This window comes from Salvelinus alpinus, chromosome 24 (assembly GCF_045679555.1).
Source record: "Salvelinus alpinus chromosome 24, SLU_Salpinus.1, whole genome shotgun sequence".
Classification (NCBI taxonomy): Eukaryota; Metazoa; Chordata; class Actinopteri; order Salmoniformes; family Salmonidae; genus Salvelinus; species Salvelinus alpinus.
Window position 1 is genome coordinate 37,166,799 of NC_092109.1, and position 21,886 is coordinate 37,188,684.

General features: G+C 46.8%; 1 protein-coding gene across 2 annotated transcripts in view; it reads left to right on the plus strand.

The window, feature by feature from the left end:
• LOC139552795 (globoside alpha-1,3-N-acetylgalactosaminyltransferase 1-like) overlaps positions 1–21,222 on the plus strand; it is a 55,364-nt gene extending 34,142 nt beyond the window's left edge. For both annotated transcript variants that reach the window (XM_071364839.1, XM_071364838.1), the window contains 4 exons: positions 28–190; positions 671–853; positions 17,073–17,159; positions 19,726–21,222. In XM_071364839.1, coding sequence (XP_071220940.1) covers positions 28–190; positions 671–853; positions 17,073–17,159; positions 19,726–19,935 — 643 coding nt within the window. In that variant the 3' untranslated portion in view covers positions 19,936–21,222. The remainder of the gene's footprint in view (positions 1–27; positions 191–670; positions 854–17,072; positions 17,160–19,725) is intronic.
• The last annotated feature ends 664 nt before the right edge of the window (positions 21,223–21,886 follow it).

A 21,886-nucleotide genomic window follows, 5' to 3' on the forward strand; every position in this document is an offset into this window, starting at 1 on the left:
AATACAAAATTGTCTTGTATCTTGCAGGTTCTACATGTACCCCCGGAGCCAGTACCCCTACGAGCGGCGGACCATCTCCACAGCCTCTGTACCCCAGGACCAGGGAGACTTCTACTACCAGGCCAACATATTCGGAGGAGCGCCGGAGGATGTTCATAGGCTGACCAAGACGTGCAGGGAGCACCTGGAGGTAGGCACGCACGCACGCACGCAGGCAGGCAAAACGCACACTCACACATTCATACCTGACAGACAGTCACGCACGCACGCAGGCAAAACGCACACTCACACATTCATACCTGACAGACAGTCATGCACTCAGGCAGGCAAAACGCACACTCACACATTCATACCTGACAGACAGTCATGCACTCAGGCAGGCAAAACGCACACTCACACATTCATACCTGACAGACAGTCATGCACGCAGGCAGGCAAAACGCACACTCACACATTCATACCTGACAGACAGTCATGCAGACAGAAAGGCATGCATTCCGACACGTACGCACAGACAGATGCAGGCATGCAGGCAGGCATGCAGTCACTCACTCTCTCCCCCTATATCCACCCCTCTGTCCCCACCCCTCCCTCCCTCTTCCTCCTCCTCTCCATTCCCCCTTCTCCCCCCCAACCCCCACCCCCTCTCTTCCCCACCCCCTCCCTCTAGGTGGATAAGTCTGTGGGTGTTGAGGCTCTGTGGCAGGAGGAGAGTCACCTGAATTGGTACCTGGTGAAGAATAAGCCCACCAAGCTGCTGTCACCTGAATATGTGTGGGACGACGCTAGAGGAGGGAACGCCAAGGAGATTCAACTGGTCCGCTTCTCCTCTGTCATCAAGAACAAGGCAGAGGTCAGGGAGAACCCATGAGAGGAGAAGAGAATGTTGCTGGAATGGATAGCAGAAATGTTTTACGAGCTCCTAATCAATTCTGCTGTTTTGTGTTTTTTTAACACTGATCTTAACTTTTTGTTTTATATAATGTTTCCGCTATCGTTTCCTATAACCGAAAAGATGTCTGGATGTAATTTGGGTTGTGGACCATTCTTGATACACACAGGAAACAGTTGAGCGTGAAAAACCCAACAGAGGTGCAGTTGTTCACACACTCAAACCGCTGCGTCTGGAACCTTCTACCGTACCTCGTTCAAAGACATAATCCATGTTTCAATTGTCTCAAGGCTTGAAAATCCTTCCTTAACCTGTCTCCTCTCCTTCATCTACACTGCTTGTCGTGGATTTAACAAGTGACATCAATAAGGGATCCTAGCTTTCACCTAGTCAGGCTGTCATGAAAAGAGCAGGTGTTCCTAATGTTTTGTTTACTCGGTGTATAGCTGGTTCTTCTTTGCATCGGCAGGACAGAAATGTTGCGTCGGGGAAGCTCAGGGGAAGGGTTGTGTGTGTCTTTGTTAACAACAGCTGGTCTGCCATCTCTAATATGAAGGAAGTCTCAAGGTTCTGCTCGCCTGAGTTAGAATACCTCATGATAAGCTGTAGACCGTACTATTAAACTCTCTTTCATCCATATTTTTCGTAGCTGTCTTATTTACCACCACAAACTGATGCTGGCACTAAGGCCTGTGGTGGTTTATTTCTGTATTATCAAATGAGGAGAGACAAACTTATCACACAAGTCAGAGTTGTACTTAAACTACATCTTTAATAATAAGAGCTTTGCAATAGCAATGACTTGTCAACGATTCAATATTTTCTAATGATCCGTTGAGAGGGATAAAACAAAAGTACAAAGATCTTTTATAGCCAAGATACACTCCTTTCAACCTACATGACGAACAACAGATATATAGAATGGGTCACAAGGTTAAGATCTGTATGAAATATATCTATAATACATAGCAGACAGCATCTACTGTGTCAACAGTTTTCATTGTATAGACCAGTGTCTGGCCCTCCTAATCCAACCTGGAACCATCTCTCCTTAGTACGTTATAGAACATAAACATTAACTCATGTTCTCTGGAATGCTCTGTAGGTTTTATCACCCAAAGACATCGTAAATCTCCTCTGTCAGTATTCTCATAGAGGCCCATCCTCAGTAGAACACACACACACAATAGTTAACAGAATATTTTATTCTGTCGAATAAAACAAGCATTATAATACAATACAAGCATTATAACATAATCTTGCAATTTCCCTGACAGGCCGCACTCAACGAGCTGTAAAGCGCCGTAAGCAAACAAGAAAATTCTCATCCAGAACGGCTCTTTTAGTTACCGGTGATTTTAATGCAGGGAAACTGAAATCAGTTTGACCTTATTTCTACCAGCATGTGAAGGAAATTGTGTTTGTGGCGTCAATATGCGTCTGTGTGTGTGTTGGATTGTCATTGAGTATGTGTCAGTGTCTGGTTAGAGTCCAGTTAGTGTACATCGAGCCTGTGCAAAAAATAATAACAAGAATAAGGGGGTCGATGCAAATAGTCCATTTGGCTGTAGTGGAGCGGGTGTCCACATCACTAAGGATCTATCATGGTCCACACACACCAACACAGTTGTGAAGAAAGGACCACAATGCCTCTTCCCACTCAGGAGGCTGAAAAGCTCAGATCCTCAAAAACGTCTACAGCTACACCATTGAGAGAATCTTGACTGGCTGCATCACTGCTTGGTATGACAACTGCTTGACATCTGACCGCAAGGAGCTACAGAGGGTAGTCCATACGACCCAGTATATCACTGGGGCCGAGCTCTCTGCCAACCAGGACCTCTATACCAGGCGATGTCAGAGGAAGGCCCTAAAAATTGTCAAAGACTCCAGCCACCCAAGTCATAGACTGTTCTCTCTGCTACCGCATGGCAAGCGGTACCGATGCACCAACTCTGGAACCAACAGGACCCTGAACAGCTTCTACCCCAAGCAATAAGACTGCTAAATAATTAGTCTGGGTGTCACGCCCTGACCATAGTTTGCTTTGTATGTTTATATGTTTTGTTTGGTCAGGGTGTGATCTGAGTGGGCATTCTATGTTGTATGTCTAGTTTGTCTGTTTCTGTGTTTGGCCTGATATGGTTCTCAATCAGAGGCAGGTGTTAGTCGTTGTCTCTGATTGGGAACCATATTTAGGTAGCCTGTTTTGTCATTGTGGGTTGTGGGTGATTGTCTATGTTATGTTGCATGTTAGCACATTGTTTATATAGCGGTCACGTTCGTCTTATTAGTTTTGTTGTTTTTTGTTTAAGTGTTCTTCATTATATAGCTGCCCGTCTGTCCAGCGCCGCCTGAGCTGCCCGTCTGTCCAGCGCCGCCTGAGCTGCCTGTCTGTCCAGCGCCGCCCGTCTTTCCTGAGCCGCCAGAGCCGTCCGTCAGTCAGGAGCCGCCAGAGCCGTCCGTCAGTCAGGAGCCGCCAGAGCCAACGCCGCTTGAGCTGCCTGTCTGTCCAGCGCCGCCTGAGCTGCCCGTCTGTCCAGCGCCGCCTGAGCTGCCCGTCTGTCCAGCGGCGCCTGAGCTGCCCGTCTGTCCAGCGCCGCCTGAGCTGCCCGTCTGTCCAGCGCCGCCTGAGCTGCCCGTCTGTCCAGCGCCGCCCGTCAGGAAGAATGTATTCAAACCACGCTGCGCTTTGGTCCGCTTCTTACGACGGTCGTGACACTGGGTAGCTATTTGGTTTTAAGTATTTAACTATCTGCATTGACCCTTTTCCACAAACTTTTTTTGCTCATTACATACGCTGCTGCTACTGTTTATCTGTCCTTGTTATGTATAGTACCAGTCAAAAGTTGTATCTCCCGGGTGGCGCAGTGGTCTAGGGCACTGCATCGCAGTGCTAGCTGCGCCACCAGAGTCTCTGGGTTCACGCCCAGGCTGGGCTGGGTTCGCGCCCAGGCTCTGTCGCAGCCGGCCGCAACCGGGAGATCCGTGGGGCGACGCACAATTGGCATAGCGTCGTCCGGGTTAGGGAGGGTTTGGCCGGTAGGGATATCCTTGTCTCAGTATGTAAAAAACAAAACAAAAAAAATGTAATAAAATGTATGCACTCTACTGTAAGTCGCTCTGGATAAGAGCGTCTGCTAAATGACAAAAAGAAAAGAAAAAAAGTTGACACTCATTGAAGGGTTTTTCTTTATTTGTACTATTTTCTATATTGTAGAAGACATCAACACTATGAAATAAAACATATGGAATCATGTAGTAACCAAAAAAGTGTTAAACAAATCAAAATATATATATATAAATCACAGACATTGTCACCAGCAAAGCACCATCACACCTCCTCCTCCATGCTTCACAGTGGGAACCACACATGCGGACATCATCCGTTCACATACTCTGCGTCTCACAAAGACACAGAGGTTGCAAGCAATAATCTCAAATGTGGACAAAAGGACCGATTTCCACTGGTTTAATGTCCACTTCTCATGTTTTTTGGCCCAAGCAAGTCTCTTCTTCTTATTGGTGTCCTTTGGTAGTGGTTTCTTTGCAGCAATTTGACCATGAAGGCCTGATTCACTCAGTCTCCTCTGAACAGTTGATGTTGAGATAATTCTGTTACTTGAACTCTGTGAAGCATTTATTTGGGCTGCAATTTCTGAGGCTGTTAACTCTAATGAACTTATCCTCTGAAGCAGAGGTAACACTGGGTCTTCCTTCTCTGTGGTGGTCCTCATGAGAGCCAGTTTCATTATAGTGCTTGATGGATTTTGAGACTGCACTTAAAGAAACTTTCAGTTCGTAAAATTTTCCGGATTGACTGACCTTCATGTCTTAAAGTAATGATGGACTGTCGTTTCTCTTTGCTTATTTGAGCTGTTCTTGCCATAATATGGACTTGGTATTTTACTAAATAGGGCTATCTTCTGTATACCACCCCTACCTTGTCACAACTTCAACTGATTGGCTCAAACGCATTAATAAGAAAATAAATTCCACCAATTCACTTTTAAGGCACACCTGTTGATTGAAATGCATTCCAGGTGACAACCTCATGAAGCTGGTTGAGAGAATGCCAAGCGTGTGCAAAGCTGTCAAAAGCAAAGGGTGGCTACTTTGAAGAATCTCAAATATAAAATATATTTTGATTTGTTTAACACTTTTTTGGTTACTACATGATTCCATGTTTTATTTCATAGTGTTGATGTCTTCACTATTATTCTACAATGTAGAAAATAGTACAAATAAAGAAAAACCCTTGAACGAGTAGGTGTCCAAACTTTTAACTGGTACTGTACATATCTATCTCAATTACTTGGTACCCCTGCACATCGACTCTGTACTTGTACCCCGTTCATATAGCCAAGTTATTGGTACTCATTGTGTATTTATTATTACTTTTATTATTAGCTTGGAACCCTGTATTATCGCCATATTCAACAGCGTTATCATGCCATAAAAGTTTGGTGATTATTAGTGTCGTAAAAATGTTCGCTAACGCGTCAACAATTAGCATGTTTGACATTTCAGGGTTAATACTGTAACGACCCGGTATTGTGTTCTGTGGTTGTGGGTGTGTTATGGTTCCCATGGCTACTAGCAGGGGTTAAATATGTCAGGACAGATGGAAAGGTTGGGGGGGTATGATGGGTAATACCGCGGGATTTGGAAATGCATAAATAGGGGTTACTGTCTCATTGTTCTCTCTCTTCTGTTCGTGCCTTGATCTGTTCCTATGAGAGTGACTCTTGACCCGACAGGGTAATATTGTGTACGTTCGGCATTTAGCGGCGTGGGTTGTGGCCGGAACAATAGCCCAGTTTATGAATAAACCTGTGTTCTGACCTGCACACCTAGAGTACGTCTCTTTTCCCTTTATGACCCAGCCGGGTCATTACATTGGTGTCAGAAGTGCTTTCGAACTACGGGATAGAGACTAGGCGAGTTAGCTGTTCAGTATAGGCCGGGTTGGCGTTAGCGTGACTCGCATCTACGGTCATGATGCTTGGGGCGAGGCGGAAAATTAAGGAAGAGTCGGACAAAGTGTCCGTTGTGGGCTCGGGGGTACCCGGTCGGGAGGGTCAGGCGGCGACTGCCGTAGGAAGGCTGGAGAGTCACATGGCGGGAGTTAAATTGTCAGTCAGCAAGATGGCAGAACTGGCGGGTTTTCCTTCACACCGCTCGAGAGCAGACGTCACGGCGACGGGGATATCGACGTCACCGGGTGCGGAAATGGCTGGGCCTGCTAAGGTAAACAGAGATGGCGGCGACCTATTGCCATTAGCCACGGTAGCGGCTAAACTACCAAAGTTCAATGGACAAGGTAAATGGGAAGTTTTTTTCACTCAATTTGAGTTGTTGGCTAGAGCCGGGAGGTGGTCTGACGAGACGAAAGCGTTACAGCTTGCCCTGAGCCTGGCAGAGGAGGCGTCGGAATGCCTGCTAACGCTAGCCCCGGACGAAAGGGACGACTATGGTGCGCTAGTGGAGGTATTGGGGGGCCGTTTCGGCAGCGACGCGCAGCCCAACATGCTGCGGATTGAACTGAGTAACAAAAAGAGACTTCAGGGGGAATCATTAAAGGCGTTGGCAAGTGATATTCTGAGCCTGACCAGGCGGGCTTATGCAACTATGCCGATTGGGGTGCAGGACGAGCTGGCACGGGACAGTTTTATTAGAGCGCTCTCTTCCACCGAACTGGGTAAGCATGTTCAGATGGCGGACCCACCATCTCTGCGGGCTGCAGTGGAGATAGCCAGGAAGAGGGAGCTGATCTGGGGTGAGGGAGTGAGAGTGGAAGTCGCCAGTCAACCAGAGGTGAGAGCAGCGGTGGCTGGGGTGCCAGGGGTCACAAAACCGGAGTGGGTTGACGAGTTGGGCGGGCTAGTCAAGACTGCTTCGCTTGTCATGGAGAGGGGCTCCAGGCAACGTCGCAGTGTCAGCTCAGCTCCTATTGTCTGCTGGGGTTGTGGCCAGCCTGGCCACATTCAGCGAGAGTGTGACAGATTCCCCCGTCACCAGGGAAACGACAGCGGGTTCGCGCGCAGGGCGCTGCGTGGGCCCACCCCCCCGCCCCCGAACCCACTGTAAGCAAAGAAGGTACCTAGCAGCGCAGACAAGAGGGTGGGGACCTGCTCCCCCAGGGTGTAGCTGCCGCCGGGTTTCCTAGTCCTGTAGTTGTGGTGGGACGTACCACCGTTGGGGACTTCTGCAATGTCATCGTCAAGGTAGAGGGGGTGGAATGTTTGGCCCTGGTCGACACGGGCTCTACAGTAACCCTGGTGAGACCAGACATACTACCTGTTGGGGTGCGGGTGGAGCCGACCCTTGTCCAGCTACGGACTGTCACGGGGGAGCTAGCCCCCATGTTAGGGAAGTGTCAGCTATCTGTGACCGTGGGGTGGAGAACTGTGGGGTGTCCGGTGTGGGTAGCAGCGGTGCAGGACCCCTGTATACTGGGAATGGACTTTTTGAAAAACTGTGGGGCTCAGTTGGACTTAGCGTCGGGCACTTTGAGGCTGTCGGGGGGGCCCACAGTGGGAATGTCGCCTTCGGGAGGGCCAGCAGGGGGCAGGGCTGTCCCTCCATCTTCCTCCAAGCTTGCAGAGACTCCACCGGTCATCCCGGCTGCTCCCTTGGTCGTTGTGCCATCCCAGCAGCTGTCTCCGGCGGCGACGGCCTTCACTCCCCATCATGGTGCAAGCACAGGCAGCCCAGTAGCCCAAAATACACTGGCTCCTTCACCCCATCAGCCCGACGGGGGGAAGGAGGAAGCTATCGACGCCGTCGAGGCTGTGTGGCTGAAGAACTGTCAGGGTCTGGATGAGGGACAACAGAGACAGTTAAAGCAGCTGCTGTTGGACTTTAAAGATAGCTTCGCTTGGGGGGAAGATGAGGTAGGACAAACGCACCTAGTCCAGCACGAAATAGACACTGGGGACGCCCGACCCATTAAAATTCGGCCCCGTCGTATTCCCCTTGCCAGGAGGGAAGCAGCAGACACAGCTATTGTAGACATGTTGCGGGCTGATTTCATTGAGCCATCAGATAGCCCATGGTCCGCGCCGGTCGTCATGGTGCCTAAGAAAGGGGGTAAACTTAGGTTTTGTGTTGACTACAGGGGCCTAAATTCTGTCACCACTAAAGACTCTTATCCCCTACCGAGGATTGATGAGTCGCTAGACCACGTGAGAGGGTCCTCGTTGTTCTCCTCCCTTGATCTGCGCAGTGGCTACTGGCAGGTGCCCCTCTCGCCAGGGGCACGTGAAAAAACGGCCTTCTCCACGGATAGGGGCCATTGGCAGTTCAAGGTGCTGTGCTTCGGGCTCTGTAATGCTCCTGCCACCTTTGAGAGGCTCATGGACAGAGTGCTGGCGGGGGTTCCGAGAGACGAGTGTGTTGTGTACCTAGACGACATATTGGTGCACGGCACATCGTTTGAGGGGGCACTGGGGGCAATTAGGCGAGTGTTGGAGAGGATCTCGGGGGCGGGGCTAAAATTACACCCGGGAAAGTGCCATTTCATGCAAAGGGAGGTGGCGTTCCTGGGGCATCAGCTGGGTGGTGAGGGCATCAGCACGATGCCAGACAAAGTAGAGGCTGTGAGGGGGTGGCCAGTTCCAGGGGGAAAAAAAGAGGTTAAGAGCTTCCTGGGGCTGGCATCCTACTATCGTAGGTTTGTGAAGGGGTTTGCGGGGGTAGCGGCTCCTTTGAACCACCTTCTCAAGGAGGACACTGTTTTTCAGTGGACCGAAGAGCACCAGCGGGCGTTTGAGGCACTCAAACGTGCCCTGATGGAGGCCCCTGTCCTGGCCTCACCAGACCCGAACCGTCCGTTCATCCTGGACACCGACGCAAGCAATGAGGGTTTGGGGGCTGTGCTGGCTCAGCGTGGCCCTGATGGGGAACACGTAGTAGCTTATTACAGCAGAACTTTTGATAAGGCTGAAAAACGCTACTGCGTGACAAGGAGAGAGCTTTTGGCTGTCGTGGCAGCAGTACGCCATTTCAAGTACTACCTGGGGGGCCTGCCGTTTGTGGTCCGGACGGATCACTCCGCCCTGCAGTGGCTTCTCTCCTTCAAGGAGCCAGAGGGTCAGATTGCCCGCTGGCTGGAGGAGCTGCAACCCTACGACTTCCAGGTGGAGCACAGAGCCGGCCTTCGCCACAGCAATGCAGACGCCTTGTCCCGCCGCCCGTGTGCTGAGGATGGCTGTGGGTACTGCGCCAAACGGGTGGAGCGAGAGAGAGAACTGTGCAGGGAGGAGGGAGTCACCGCCACGGTGAGTCAGCTGAGTGTGACAGAGTGCCGGGAGCTTGAGGCTGTGGACGTTGGGGAGTGGAGGCGTCGCCAGGAGGAGGACGCAGAGCTGCGTCCTGTGCTGCGGTGGGTGGAAGAGAGAAGACGACCGCCGTGGGGGGAAGTAGCCCTTCTATCACCAGTCACCAAAGGACTGTGGGCTAAATTCACAGTCCTTAGAGTGGCTGAGGGAGTGCTCCAGAGGGGGTGGAAAAAGCCAGCGACTGGAGAAATTACGTGGCAGGTAGTGGTGCCCAAAAGGCTGCAGGGGAGCGTGTTACAGCAGCTTCATGGGGGAGTAGGCGCAGGGCATTTTGGGGTCTCCAAAACGTTAAAGCGCATGCGTAAAGGCTTCTATTGGGCAAGGCACAGGAGGGATGTTGAGGACTTTTGTAGGCAGTGCGACGAGTGTGCTGCTAAAAAAGGACCTCCAGGTCAGTCACACGCCCTCCTACAACAATTCCCAGTAGGGGAGCCCATGGAGAGACTGGGGGTAGACATAGTAGGGCCGTTTCCAACCACAGACAGCGGTAACAGGTGGATTCTAACCGCCATGGACTACTTCACCAAGTGGCCGGAGGCTTACGCTCTCCCAGACCAGGAGGCGGGGACAGTAGCTGATGCGTTGGTGGGGGGAATAATCAGTCGGTTTGGGGTGCCACAGTCTATTCACAGCGACCAGGGAAGAAACTTCGAGTCACGGGTGTTCTCAGAGTTGTGTAGACGGTTAGGCGCGGAGAAGACGCGCACTACTCCGCTTCACCCCCAGAGTGATGGGCTGGTGGAAAGATTTAACAGAACATTAGCACAGCAGCTGGCCATCGTTACCTCAAAACACCAGAGAGATTGGGACACCCACTTACCGTTTATTCTTATGGCGTGTAGGTCGGCTGTTCAAGAATCGACTGCGTGCTCCCCAGCACTACTAATGTTAGGTCGTGAGTTGCGCACCCCAGCCGAACTGACGTTTGGCCACCCTCCTGATAATGACGACGGGGTTTTGCCTGGCCCGAACTATGTGTGTCGTCTGCAGAACCGGTTAGAAGCGGCTCACACCTTCGCAAGAGAGCAACTCGAAAACGCAGGGGTGCGCCAAAAGCGCCACTACGACTCGCGCGCTAGGGGGAGGCACTTTGGAGCGGGAGAATGTGTGTGGCTTCACAACCCCACGCGCAAGAAGGGGCGGTGCCCAAAGCTGGACAGTGCATGGGTGGGGCCGTGTCTGGTGATAGAGAGAGTGGGGGAGGTGACGTACCGGGTGGAGGTTCCCCCACGGAGCAGGAAGGTGGTGGTCCACCGGGATCAATTGGCACCCTACAGAGGGAGGAAAACGGTAGGGAATGGGAGGGAGGGCTCTGATGTGAGCCCACGGGAACAGTCTAACGAGGAGACTCTAGCGCAACCTGAGCCTGGGGAGGGGGCTGCTTCTTCGGAGGGCGCTGGAAATGACATTGGGGCAGAGGAGCGTTCTGGGGGGCCACCGCTGAGAGTCACGGGGAGGCCCAAGAGACTGATGCGACCTCCGGGTCGTTTTAAGGATTTTGTTGTGTAACCCTAGGGGCTAGGGTTTAGAAAGGGGGGGGCTATGTAACGACCCGGTATTGTGTTCTGTGGTTGTGGGTGTGTTATGGTTCCCATGGCTACTAGCAGGGGTTAAATATGTCAGGACAGATGGAAAGGTTGGGGGGGTATGATGGGTAATACCGCGGGATTTGGAAATGCATAAATAGGGATTACTGTCTCATTGTTCTCTCTCTTCTGTTCGTGCCTTGATCTGTTCCTATGAGAGTGACTCTTGACCCGACAGGGTAACATTGTGTACGTTCGGCATTTAGCGGCGTGGGTTGTGGCCGGAACAATAGCCCAGTTTATGAATAAACCTGTGTTCTGACCTGCACACCTAGAGTCCGTCTCTTTTCCCTTTATGACCCAGCCGGGTCATTACAATACTACTACTGTCAGCTTTTTGATAAACGGCTTAGCAAATAAATTACGTCCTGTATTATCGGCACCTTACTATTTTGTTCAATTACAAGATATCAGTTTAATTTTGTTCAAAAATGAGAAATCAACCTCGTATCCGAAGTGTTGACTAGATAGCTGACGAGTTGGCTAACTTTCCCGTAAAAGAAGAAATGACTTGCATGTCAACTTTCCATTGCGTAGCTCGGTGCGCCCTCCTGTGGACTCTTAAAACATGGTTCTTCACCAACATATTCAGTGTTGTAACCAAATAATGTCTCAACATTTGTTTTACAGATTAATCTTTATGTTTTGAGAAAGTAGATACAGTTTAATACTAAAATATACATGAGTTTAAATAGATACAACTTTAATTTCAGTCATGTGCATTCACATAAACAATGCTGTTGGAGTTTGTTTTGCAGAGCTGCACATGGAAAGTAAAGGAAGAAATACACAAGATGGGTTAATAAAATATATATAATATTTTAGACATGTCTTTTTTTAAACAAATAAATAATTTCATAGGAAAACAAACAAAACAAACAATTAAATCTCGACCTCCATCCCTAAATTGTCACAGAAATCACAATTAAAATCCAGCTCCACCGTCACTGCACACACCTGCAGTGGAACCAGTACTGGCAGAAGTCACAGCACACAGCTGCAGTGGAACCAGTGCTGGCAGAAGTCACAGCACACACCTGCAGTGGAACCAGTACTGGCAGAAGTCACAGCACACACCTGCACTGGAACCAGTACTGGCAGAAGTCACAGCACACACCTGCAGTGGAACCAGTACTGGCAGAAGTCACAGCACACACCTGCAGTGGAACCAGTACTGGCAGAAGTCACAGCACACACCTGCATTGGAACCAGTGCTGGCAGAAGTCACAGCACACACCTGCAGTGGAACCAGTACTGCCAGACGTCACAGCACACACCTGCAGTGGAACCAGTACTGGCAGAAGTCACAGCACACACCTGCAGTGGAACCAGTACTGGCAGAAGTCACAGCACACACCTGCAGTGGAACCAGTACTGGCAGAAGTCACAGCACACACCTGCAGTGGAACCAGTGCTGACAGAAGTCACAGCACACACCTGCAGTGGAACCAGTACTGCCAGACGTCACAGCACACACCTGCAGTGGAACCAGTACTGGCAGAAGTCACAGCACACACCTGCAGTGGAACCAGTACTGGCAGAAGTCACAGCACACACCTGCGGTGGAACCGGTACTGGCAGACGTCACAGCACACCATGGCACCTCAGACTCACACTCCTGTGGGGAGCTTGCAGGTGGGTCACGCTCCCCGCAGTGAGCACAGCAGGTGGCGTCTTCTTTTATTTGAAAATAAAACAAAAGACACATCAAATTGAATAACATGGTTTTGCAAAATGTAGAAGTACCGCAGCAACAATAGTAATTAATACAACAGAGAGAGAGAAACAACGATGATGAAGTACCTGAGAGAGATGCCATGGGTGGCCTGACAGAGGTGGCAGGTGGAGCGTTTCTCTCCCTTTTCTGTGCTGCAGTTTGAGAAAAGTACTGTTACACAGAGCATGTTTCATGAAAACCCTTTTCAGGTTTTTTACATCAATACCTCCGGAGGAAGCTGCAGGGGTTTTGGAGGAGGTGGACATGCCTCGAGGGCTGGTGCTGTGGACTGTATATATGTAAAGAAAGAAAAAAAACTTGAAACATTGCAGTTTTATAAAACACATAAGCCGTCAAGACTCAGGAAAACAGAGTTTTTGAGAAATACGCAGATTTAAAGAGGAGTCCATAATTTGCTTTCTAATGATCATGATCCTTTCATCAAAGACGTTCATGAATTTATCACTGCTGAAGTGAAAGCCATCCTCTCTTGGGGAATGCTGATTTTTAGTTAGCTTTGCGACAGTATCAAAAATACATTTTGGATTGTTCTTACACTCCTCAATTAAGTTGGAAAAATAGGATGATCGAGCAGCCGTGAGGGCTCTTCGATATTGCACGGTACTGTCTTTCCAAGCTAGTCGTAAGACTTCCAGTTTGGTGTGGCGCCATTTCCGTTCTAATTTTCTGGAAGCTTGCTTCAGAGCTCGGGTATTTTTTGTATACCTGGGAGCTAGTTTCTTATGACAAATGTTTTTTGTTTTTAGGGGTGCAACTGCGTCTAGGGTATTAAGGTATTAAGCAAGGTTAAATTTAGTTCCTCGGTTAGGTGGTTAACTGATTGTTGTCCTCTGACATCCTTGGGTAGGTGGAGGGAGTCTGGAAGGGCATCTAGGAATCTTTGGGTTGTCCAAGAATTTATAGCACGGCTTTTGATGATCCTTGGTTGGGGTCGAAGCAGATTATTTGTTGCGATTGCAAACGTAATAAAATGGTGGTCCCATAGTCCAGGATTATGAGGAAAAACATTATGAGTCACAATATTTATTCCACGGGACAAAACTAGGTCCAGAGTATGACTGTGGCAGTGAGTAGGTCCGGAGACATGTTGGACAATACCCACTGAGTCGATGATGGCTCCGAAAGCCTTTTGGAGTGACTTTTCCATGTGAATATTAAAGTCACCAAAAATGTGAATATTATATGCCATGACTACAAGGTCCGATAGGAATTCAGGGAACTCAGTGAGGAACGCTGTATTTGGCCCAGGAGGCCTGTAAACAGTAGCTATAAAAAGTGAGTAGGTTGCGTAGGTTTCATGACTAAAGACGAAAACGCTGTATTTAAAAAAAAAAGAAGAATTGTGCTATCATAAATGTTAGCAACACCTCTGCCTTTGCGGGATGCCCAGGGGATATGGTCACTAGTGTAACCAGGAGGAGAGGCCTCATTTAACACAGTAAATTCATCAGGCTTAAGCCATGTTTCAGTCAGGCCAATCACATTAAGATTATGATCAGTGATTAGTACATTGACTATAACTATCTTGAGGGATCTAACATTAAGTAGCCCTATTTTGAGATGTGAGATATCACAATCTCTTTCAATAATGACAGGAATGGAGGAGGTCTTTATTCCAGTGAGATTGCTACGGTGAACACCGCCATGTTTAGATTTGCCTAACCTAGATCGAGGCACAGACACAGTCTCAATGGGGATAGCTGAGCTGACTACACTGACTGTGCTAGTGGCAGACTCCACTAAGCTGGCAGGCTGGCTAACAACTGCCTGGCCTGCACCCTATTATCACAACACATAGGTTGTAATATGGCTTTTTTTTCTGGATTGGCTTCCCCAGTTATTTTACCCACGCACCACTACTGCTGCTCACCCAGGACCAGGCCCTAATCCCAGAGACTCGTAAAATAAAAAGGCGGTATAAGAGAGGCCGACGTGCGGGCACCCTGACCAAACTACTTCAGCAAGTGCATAAACTGCCTCTACCCTCCTTTTTTATTGGCAAACGTACAATCACTGGAAAACGAATTGGACGAGCTCCGTTTAAGACTATCCTATCAACCGGACCTGAAGAATTTTATGTTTTTCCTCTGAGTCGTGGCTGAACAGGGACATGGATAATACACACTGAGTGTAAAAAACATTAGAAGCACCTTCCTAATGTTGCACCCCCTTTTGCCCTCAGAACAGTCTCAATTCGTCAGGAGATGGACTCTACAAGGTGGCGAATGCATTCCACAGGGATGCTGACTAATGCTTCCTACAGTTGTTTTAAGTTGGCTGGATGTCCTTTGGGTGGTGGACCATTCTTGATACACACGGGAAACTGTTGAGCGTGAAAATCCTAGTAGCGTTACAGTTTTTGACACACTCCAACCGGTGTGCCTGGCACTTACTACCATACCCTGTTCTGCCCTAATTATTAATTTACAAAGTATACAGGACAGGACTCTTATTCTGAAGGATTCCAAAAATATGTGACCCGGAACTACTTAGTTATTTTTGCATGCATCACAGCGATAAGTGACAGATAGAAAGAGCGGTAACATCTCTGTTTGTTTGTGGATGGCGATAATATTATAGAAGAGCCACAATAACAACACAGCCCGCTTGCCTTCACAGCAAAGAAGAAAGTTCACTTCATTATGTTACTCAATATGTTTCATGTGTTACAAACAATACGTCAACAAACAATAACTAAACAGCAAGCCAGTACTTTTTGAATTAGCAGCGAAACTCACCTGAAAGTTTGCCTGTAGGGTAGTAGGGGGTAACTAGCCCCCTGTGGTAACTGGCCTCCACCCTGTAGTTCACATTAAGACCACAAGACGTCACCAAATTATTTCCCCAACACTTTATCCTTGGCTGCCACTGCTCTTGCTCTACAAATATTTCCTCTGTTTCATCACAACTTTGAGACATTTCAACAAAACGATTTTGTGGTAAGTTGATGAAATTGTTGTAGATATATTCCAATAAAGTTAGATCTATAATTGTTTTTTAAATATACAAGTAGGAAAGCCTTAAGATAAATAATCAATTTGTTTAGAGAGAAAAATGTAGATTCATTTTGAGTAAAGTAGTAATATGTTGCATGAGTGTGTTGGGGGCAACTCGCCCCCCCTTTTACTAGGGGGTTACTGGCCCCTGGGCCTAGTTACCCCTTTATGGTTATGCATGTTTTTCTATCTGTCATTTAAACAATGACTAGCCAAGTTAGTGCTAGTTTATGCTAACTTGCTAGCTAGCAACTTCACTAGCAGTAAATGCTAGCCAGCTAGCTAGTTATAATAAGCTGTTAGGAGTGCTAGCTAGCAACCTTACTACCAGATCGTCTGAGGTAAAATACATTAAAAAGATAACGTAACTTAATTGCAGTGATAAATGTTTCCACTAGTGACTGAGCTTTACAGCTAATGTCACGTTATAGCCTTTTAGCTATTTTACACAGCATTTTATGTCATATAGCTAGATATCTCGATACGTTTTGAAGAGAGAGCTTTTCAATTGGCATCTCTCCCCCTGTTTTCAGTCACAGCTGGGGACTGGATTAGGTGTGAGCAGTGTAGGGACGTGGGCTCATGAGTGGTGCTCCAATTTTACTGGGGACAGCTTTATTTGTGACTTATGTACAAATTAGAATCGTGCAATAGCAGAGCATAAGATAGTTGCCACATAAATGTCACACTGAAGTAATTAGTTAAGTTATTGTTATTAAATGTTATTAGTTATATTCCATTCCAATTTTGTATTCCAATTAATATTACTCTTTTTATGAATTAAAAATAACTATTGAAAACCTTTTGGCTCCTGAATATCATTTTAAGACTGCTGGGATTTAAAGACTGCAGTTACCCCGGTACTTAAAAAAAAGCCCCTTTTCTAAAAACAACATTTCATGAAATAACAAAAAAATGTGTAAACTTTAGCCATTTATTTCCCTTTATAGTTTATTCGCCTAAAGCATGACCTTCATCCATGACCTTCACACTTTTTTGTGTCAGCAATTAGATATTGTTCTTAGGGGGAGGGCTAGCTACCCCCTAGTACCCTACTTTTTGAGGGGGAAAATGGCCACCACATCTTCTCTTCCAGAGGAGGACCTCACCTGTCCCGTATGCCGAGACATCTTCAGAGACCCAGTCATCCTGTTGTGTAGCCACAGCTTCTGTATGGATGTATACATGGCTACTGGAGGGAGAAAGAAGTGAAGGAATGTCCAGTCTGTAGGAAAATATCAAAACTCAGTGATGCACCCCTCAACCGGGCTTTGAAGAACCTCTGTGAGGCCTACTCGAAGGAGAAAGCATCTGCAGGTGTCCTCTGCAGTCTGCATGGGGAGAAATGAACTTTTCTGTCGAAACATTTATGTCCCAATAGAATAAATGACCATGACATTTAGTTTTTTCCTAAAAAAGTAACAATTATTACACACCACTGCTTAGTGCTGCTGCCCTTTAGAGAAAATGTATTCTCAGTAAACTGATATATTTTAGCATTTTCCTGTTTCATTCCAGGAGTCTGTGCTGAAGGTTCTACAGAACAAACTGGAGGTCCTTGAGGCAGACAGTCGAACTTGTGACGAAACGGCAGATACTATCAAGGTAAGAAAGCTGAGTGACTTTTGGCTATTATGTTTCTGTAGTAGAGTTTCCCTCAGCCAGCAGATTTGACCCTACTTGCTTACTGCTGCACTAGGGTCGGACAGGCTTCCTGTGTAGATTAAGACACTGCAGAGCTGGCGCGAGATATGGCTCCCAAAATGTACTTCAGTCTAGAGATTATAAATGCGTTCTACTTCGAATTGTCCTATTATCCCAACTGTTACACTGAGTAGATGGTACGACTGATGGTTTTTAAGTAAACTGCTGTTTTTGTCCTGATCCTAACTAGCATTAGCCCCAGAAGCCTTCGTGGCATGGCACGTTGTGTTCCTTAATCTTCTTTGAGCTTTTATGGCAGACTAAAACCTACTGGTGTTTTGCCGCCACCTACAGTAAGGGTTACTGATACGAGAAAGGGGAGGGGCAAGAAACCCATACATCATACAAAAAATGTATTAAAAAAACATCCCACTCCATCAGTCACCATTCAAATCATATCCCTCTCGCAGGGGCCTGAGAGGAGAAAGCATTCATCGACGGGATTCCTTGTAATGCCACTGCTGTAAAATCCCAGAGCCCTCAAACACACCACATTCACAACGATGCCTGTTTTCTCAGATTTCCTGTTTGTGCTGTGCAGTTGATAACCAATGAAAATAAACGCTAGGGTCATTGGGTGTGCACAAACCAGTTGATCCAATTCGTCACGTATATCCTTCGCATTCGCTTCTAGCATCACCCCAGAGATGACACCCTTGATAGGTTCCCTGCATTGAAGATCCTCACACAACACATTTCCAACCTATATCTTCTAGAAACCAAAATAAGCCAATTTCTTGTTACTCTCACCGAACGCCACCTTATCCAACGCATCCACGATTTTTATAGACTTCAAACTGATCTCCCAGGTAACATCAAATCCAAAATCCAAAGTCCTGACCAAAAACGAATCAGAACTATGGTTGGATTTACTAGATTCCACCACCACTTTACTTCTCATTTTTCCTTTTGTGTTCACCACTGTAATCCAATTATTCTTACTCATCTCCACTCGACACGCCATCTGATTCAAACAGAACATTCACTTGCGCCATCTCCGGCCCATTGCTTTGAACAGGTCCTAGTTTTGTCGCATCTAGACTTACTGTTCAGTAGTGTGGTCAGGTGCCACAAAGAGGGACTTGGGGAAATGGGTTGGCTCAGAACAGGGCAGCACGGCTGGCCCTTAAAAGTACACGGACAGCTAATATTAATGACATGCATGTCAATCTCTCCTGGCTCAAAGTGGAAGAGAAATTGACTTCATCACTACTTGTTTTTTTAAGAGGTGTTGACAAGCTGCATGTACCGAGCTGTCTGTTTAAAATACTAGCACACAGCTCGGACACCCATGCATACCCCACAAGACATGCCACCAAAGGTCTCTTCACAGTCACCAAGTCCAGAACAGACTATGGGAGGCGCACAGTACTACATAGAGCCATGACTACATGGAACTCTATTCCACATCAGGTAACTGATGCAAGAAGTGGAATCAGATTTTTTTTAGAAAACGGGTAAAAAATACACCTTACGGAACAACGGGGACTGTGAAGACACACACAAAGTACAGACTCATGCATACGCACACAGTGTGATATTGTTATATGGTGGTATTAAACATTTTGTATTGTAGATATGTAGTGGTTTAATAATGTTATATGATGTACTGTTTTATCTTTTGTTTTATATGTGATGTAAGTGCTTTAATATGTTTAGACCCCAGGAAGAGTAGCTGCTGCCTTGGCAGATCTAATGGGGATCCATAATAAATACAAATACTAAACAACAAAGTAGCTGATAGGCTGACACTGACATTCCAAAATGGCATGAGGACAAAAAAAATGGGCAGTTTTCCGGAAAACTAGAAGTCGTTCAATCTTCTCGGTGTAACCGATGGTATATTTCGGAGTACAAGGCATTTTTTCATCCTTGGGTTGAGGTATGTTTTCTGAGCCATATCTCCCATCGACTCTGCGGTGTCTTGACCTAACCATGAAGCCTGTCCGACCATAGTGCAGCTGTAAGCATGCGGCCATATCTGCTGGCTAAGTTTCCCTTAGTTCCCTGGATTTGTGGATGAACCGTACGACCTTAAAGAATAACAATAGTAGGGTTACAAAATTCCCTGGTTTGAGGATTACCAGATGTCCACCTTATTCCCTCTCAATTCCAGGTATCTTCCAACCAGGATTTCTGGTAAACTGGGGAATTTTGTTAAAGTTACCCAAATGTTCCAAATGGCATACTATATTCCCTATATAGTGCACTAATGTTGACCAGGACCATACTACATCTACTACCTGTCTGTAACAGATATCCCACTCACTCTCAAGCAAAGAACTGCTTTGATTCTGACTTCCATATCTGATCTTTCAAATGTTTATTTCCATTGATCGTTTCATTATTCATTTGCTTTTTCACAGAGGTGTGTATTCATAGATGCCAAGGGAAGGCATGCTTCCCCCAAAAATGTACCAATATTTTTTTTTTGTCTCTGTTTCATAATTTTCCTTCAATTCGCAAGAGGCTGAAGGTATCTCACAGGAGAAAGTGTCCGAGCGAGCAAAACAGAGCCCCTCTGTCTCTCTACATGTACGCCATCTGTCTGATGCTGTCTGGTCCAAACGAGTATGCCATTGGAGCCGCCCTTAGCATTGAAGGCAAGGGAAGTCAACGGACATTCTGCCACTGTGTCTTCTTATTGTCTCGGCTTTTAGGCCTATATATCAATTAACAGGTTAAAGAACAAACAACACAGGCTGTAAAATGGCTTTTATTTTGGGCTTGGCTTCCCCAGTGATTTTATCCACACCCCGCTAGTGATTTTAAGAGATTCCTTGCCCGTCATTTAACAGTCTGTCCGTCAGTCCGTGAAGTGTGCTATGGCATTCTACTGTAATTCTATGATATTGCTACATTGTTTAAAATCTTGGTAATGTTTTATGGCCTTTGTCATGTTTTAAACCGATGCCTGTGCACGTGACTATCCACACAGTTCAGTTAAGTTGATTTCTCCCCTGTCTTTTATCATAGCCTTCTGGTTTTCACCAATCAGCGTGCGCGAATGGACATTTGGACTCTGACCCTCCCACCCCAGGTCAGAGTGTCCTATTCGTCAGAAGAAGAAGACTCGAGTTTTGGCTGGTGACCAAATTGATTGTGTTTACTAGGAAGATTGTGCATGGATCTAAGAAAGTGTGAGTTGTGGGGTCTACAGTTGGGGTGTTAGTGCTGCTAAACGATGCTTAGTTACTAATAGTACTTGTTGCTACTTTCCTACAAGTGTAACTGTATTGTGATGGTACTGTTATCTTGCAGGTTTGTGTATATTTTAGATAGACAACATAAACAACATGCACAAAGTGCCAGCATTGCCTTAATTAATTGCATGAGTATTTATTTGTACAGTAGCTGTTATTTGGAGACGGTTATTTGTATAGCCTCTACTGTTCTGACATGGTGCGTTCTAGAACCTGCTAGAAGTCTTGGAGATGGTCCTCTGAGCTCTAGCATGCACAGTAAGATGTACAACTGGGTGGCACCAGACACAGATAAGATCCCCACCAGGCTGGAGAGAGGACCATACAGCTAGCCTGTCAAAGTAATTAGTCAGTCTGTCTCTCTCTCCATCAGTGGAGGCTGCTGAGGGGAGGACGGCTCATAACAATGTCTGGAACGGAGCTAATGGAATAGCATCAAACCATGTGTTTGAGGTATTTGATACCATTCCACTGATTCCGCTCCAATCATTACCACCAGGCCGTTCTCCCCAATTAAGGTGCCACCAACCTCCTGTGATATACATATGCTGATGTGTATATGCTGCTATGTGAATCTCCTTTTCATTCCTGTTATATATTTCTATTGCATGTACTGTCATGTGTCTATATTAATACTGTCATGCGTATGTGTTTAATACCTTTAGAACCTCAAGTCCATCCTAGGTATCACAAAGATCACTTCTTCTATGTGTGTGGTAATGTGTGAATTAAACCCGAGGACAAAACTCTGGATGTGAACACATCTGCCTGGTTCTTGCCGGACCGCCTGTAGTGGCTCAGACCAAAGTAGGGTCGGTATAAGTCCGTAGCGGGTGAGGACTCAGAAGCCAACCGCTCAGACGGTTACTGTATCTGTCTGTGAAGTGGGGCATTATAGTGTAATTCGGTGTTGCTGTATCTGTCTGTGAAGTGGGGCATTCTAGTGTAATTCAGTGTTGCTGTATCTGTCTGTGAAGTGGGGCATTCTAGTGTAATTCAGTGTTGCTGTATCTGTCTGTGAAGTGGGGCATTCTAGTGTAATTCAGTGTTGCTGTATCTGTCTGTGAAGTGGGGCATTCTAGTGTAATTCAGTGTTGCTGTATCTGTCTGTGAAGTGGGGCATTCTAGTGTAATTCAGTGTTGCTGTATCTGTCTGTGAAGTGGGGCATTCTAGTGTAATTCAGTGTTGCTGTATCTGTCTGTGAAGTGGGGCATTCTAGTGTAATTCAGTGTTGCTGTATCTGTCTGTGAAGTGGGGCATTCTAGTGTAATTCAGTGTCGCTGTATCTGTCTGTGAAGTGGGGCATTCTAGTGTAATTCAGTGTCGCTGTATCTGTCTGTGAAGTGGGGCATTCTAGTGTAATTCAGTGTTGCTGTATCTGTCTGTGAAGTGGGGCATTCTAGTGTAATTCAGTGTTGCTGTAT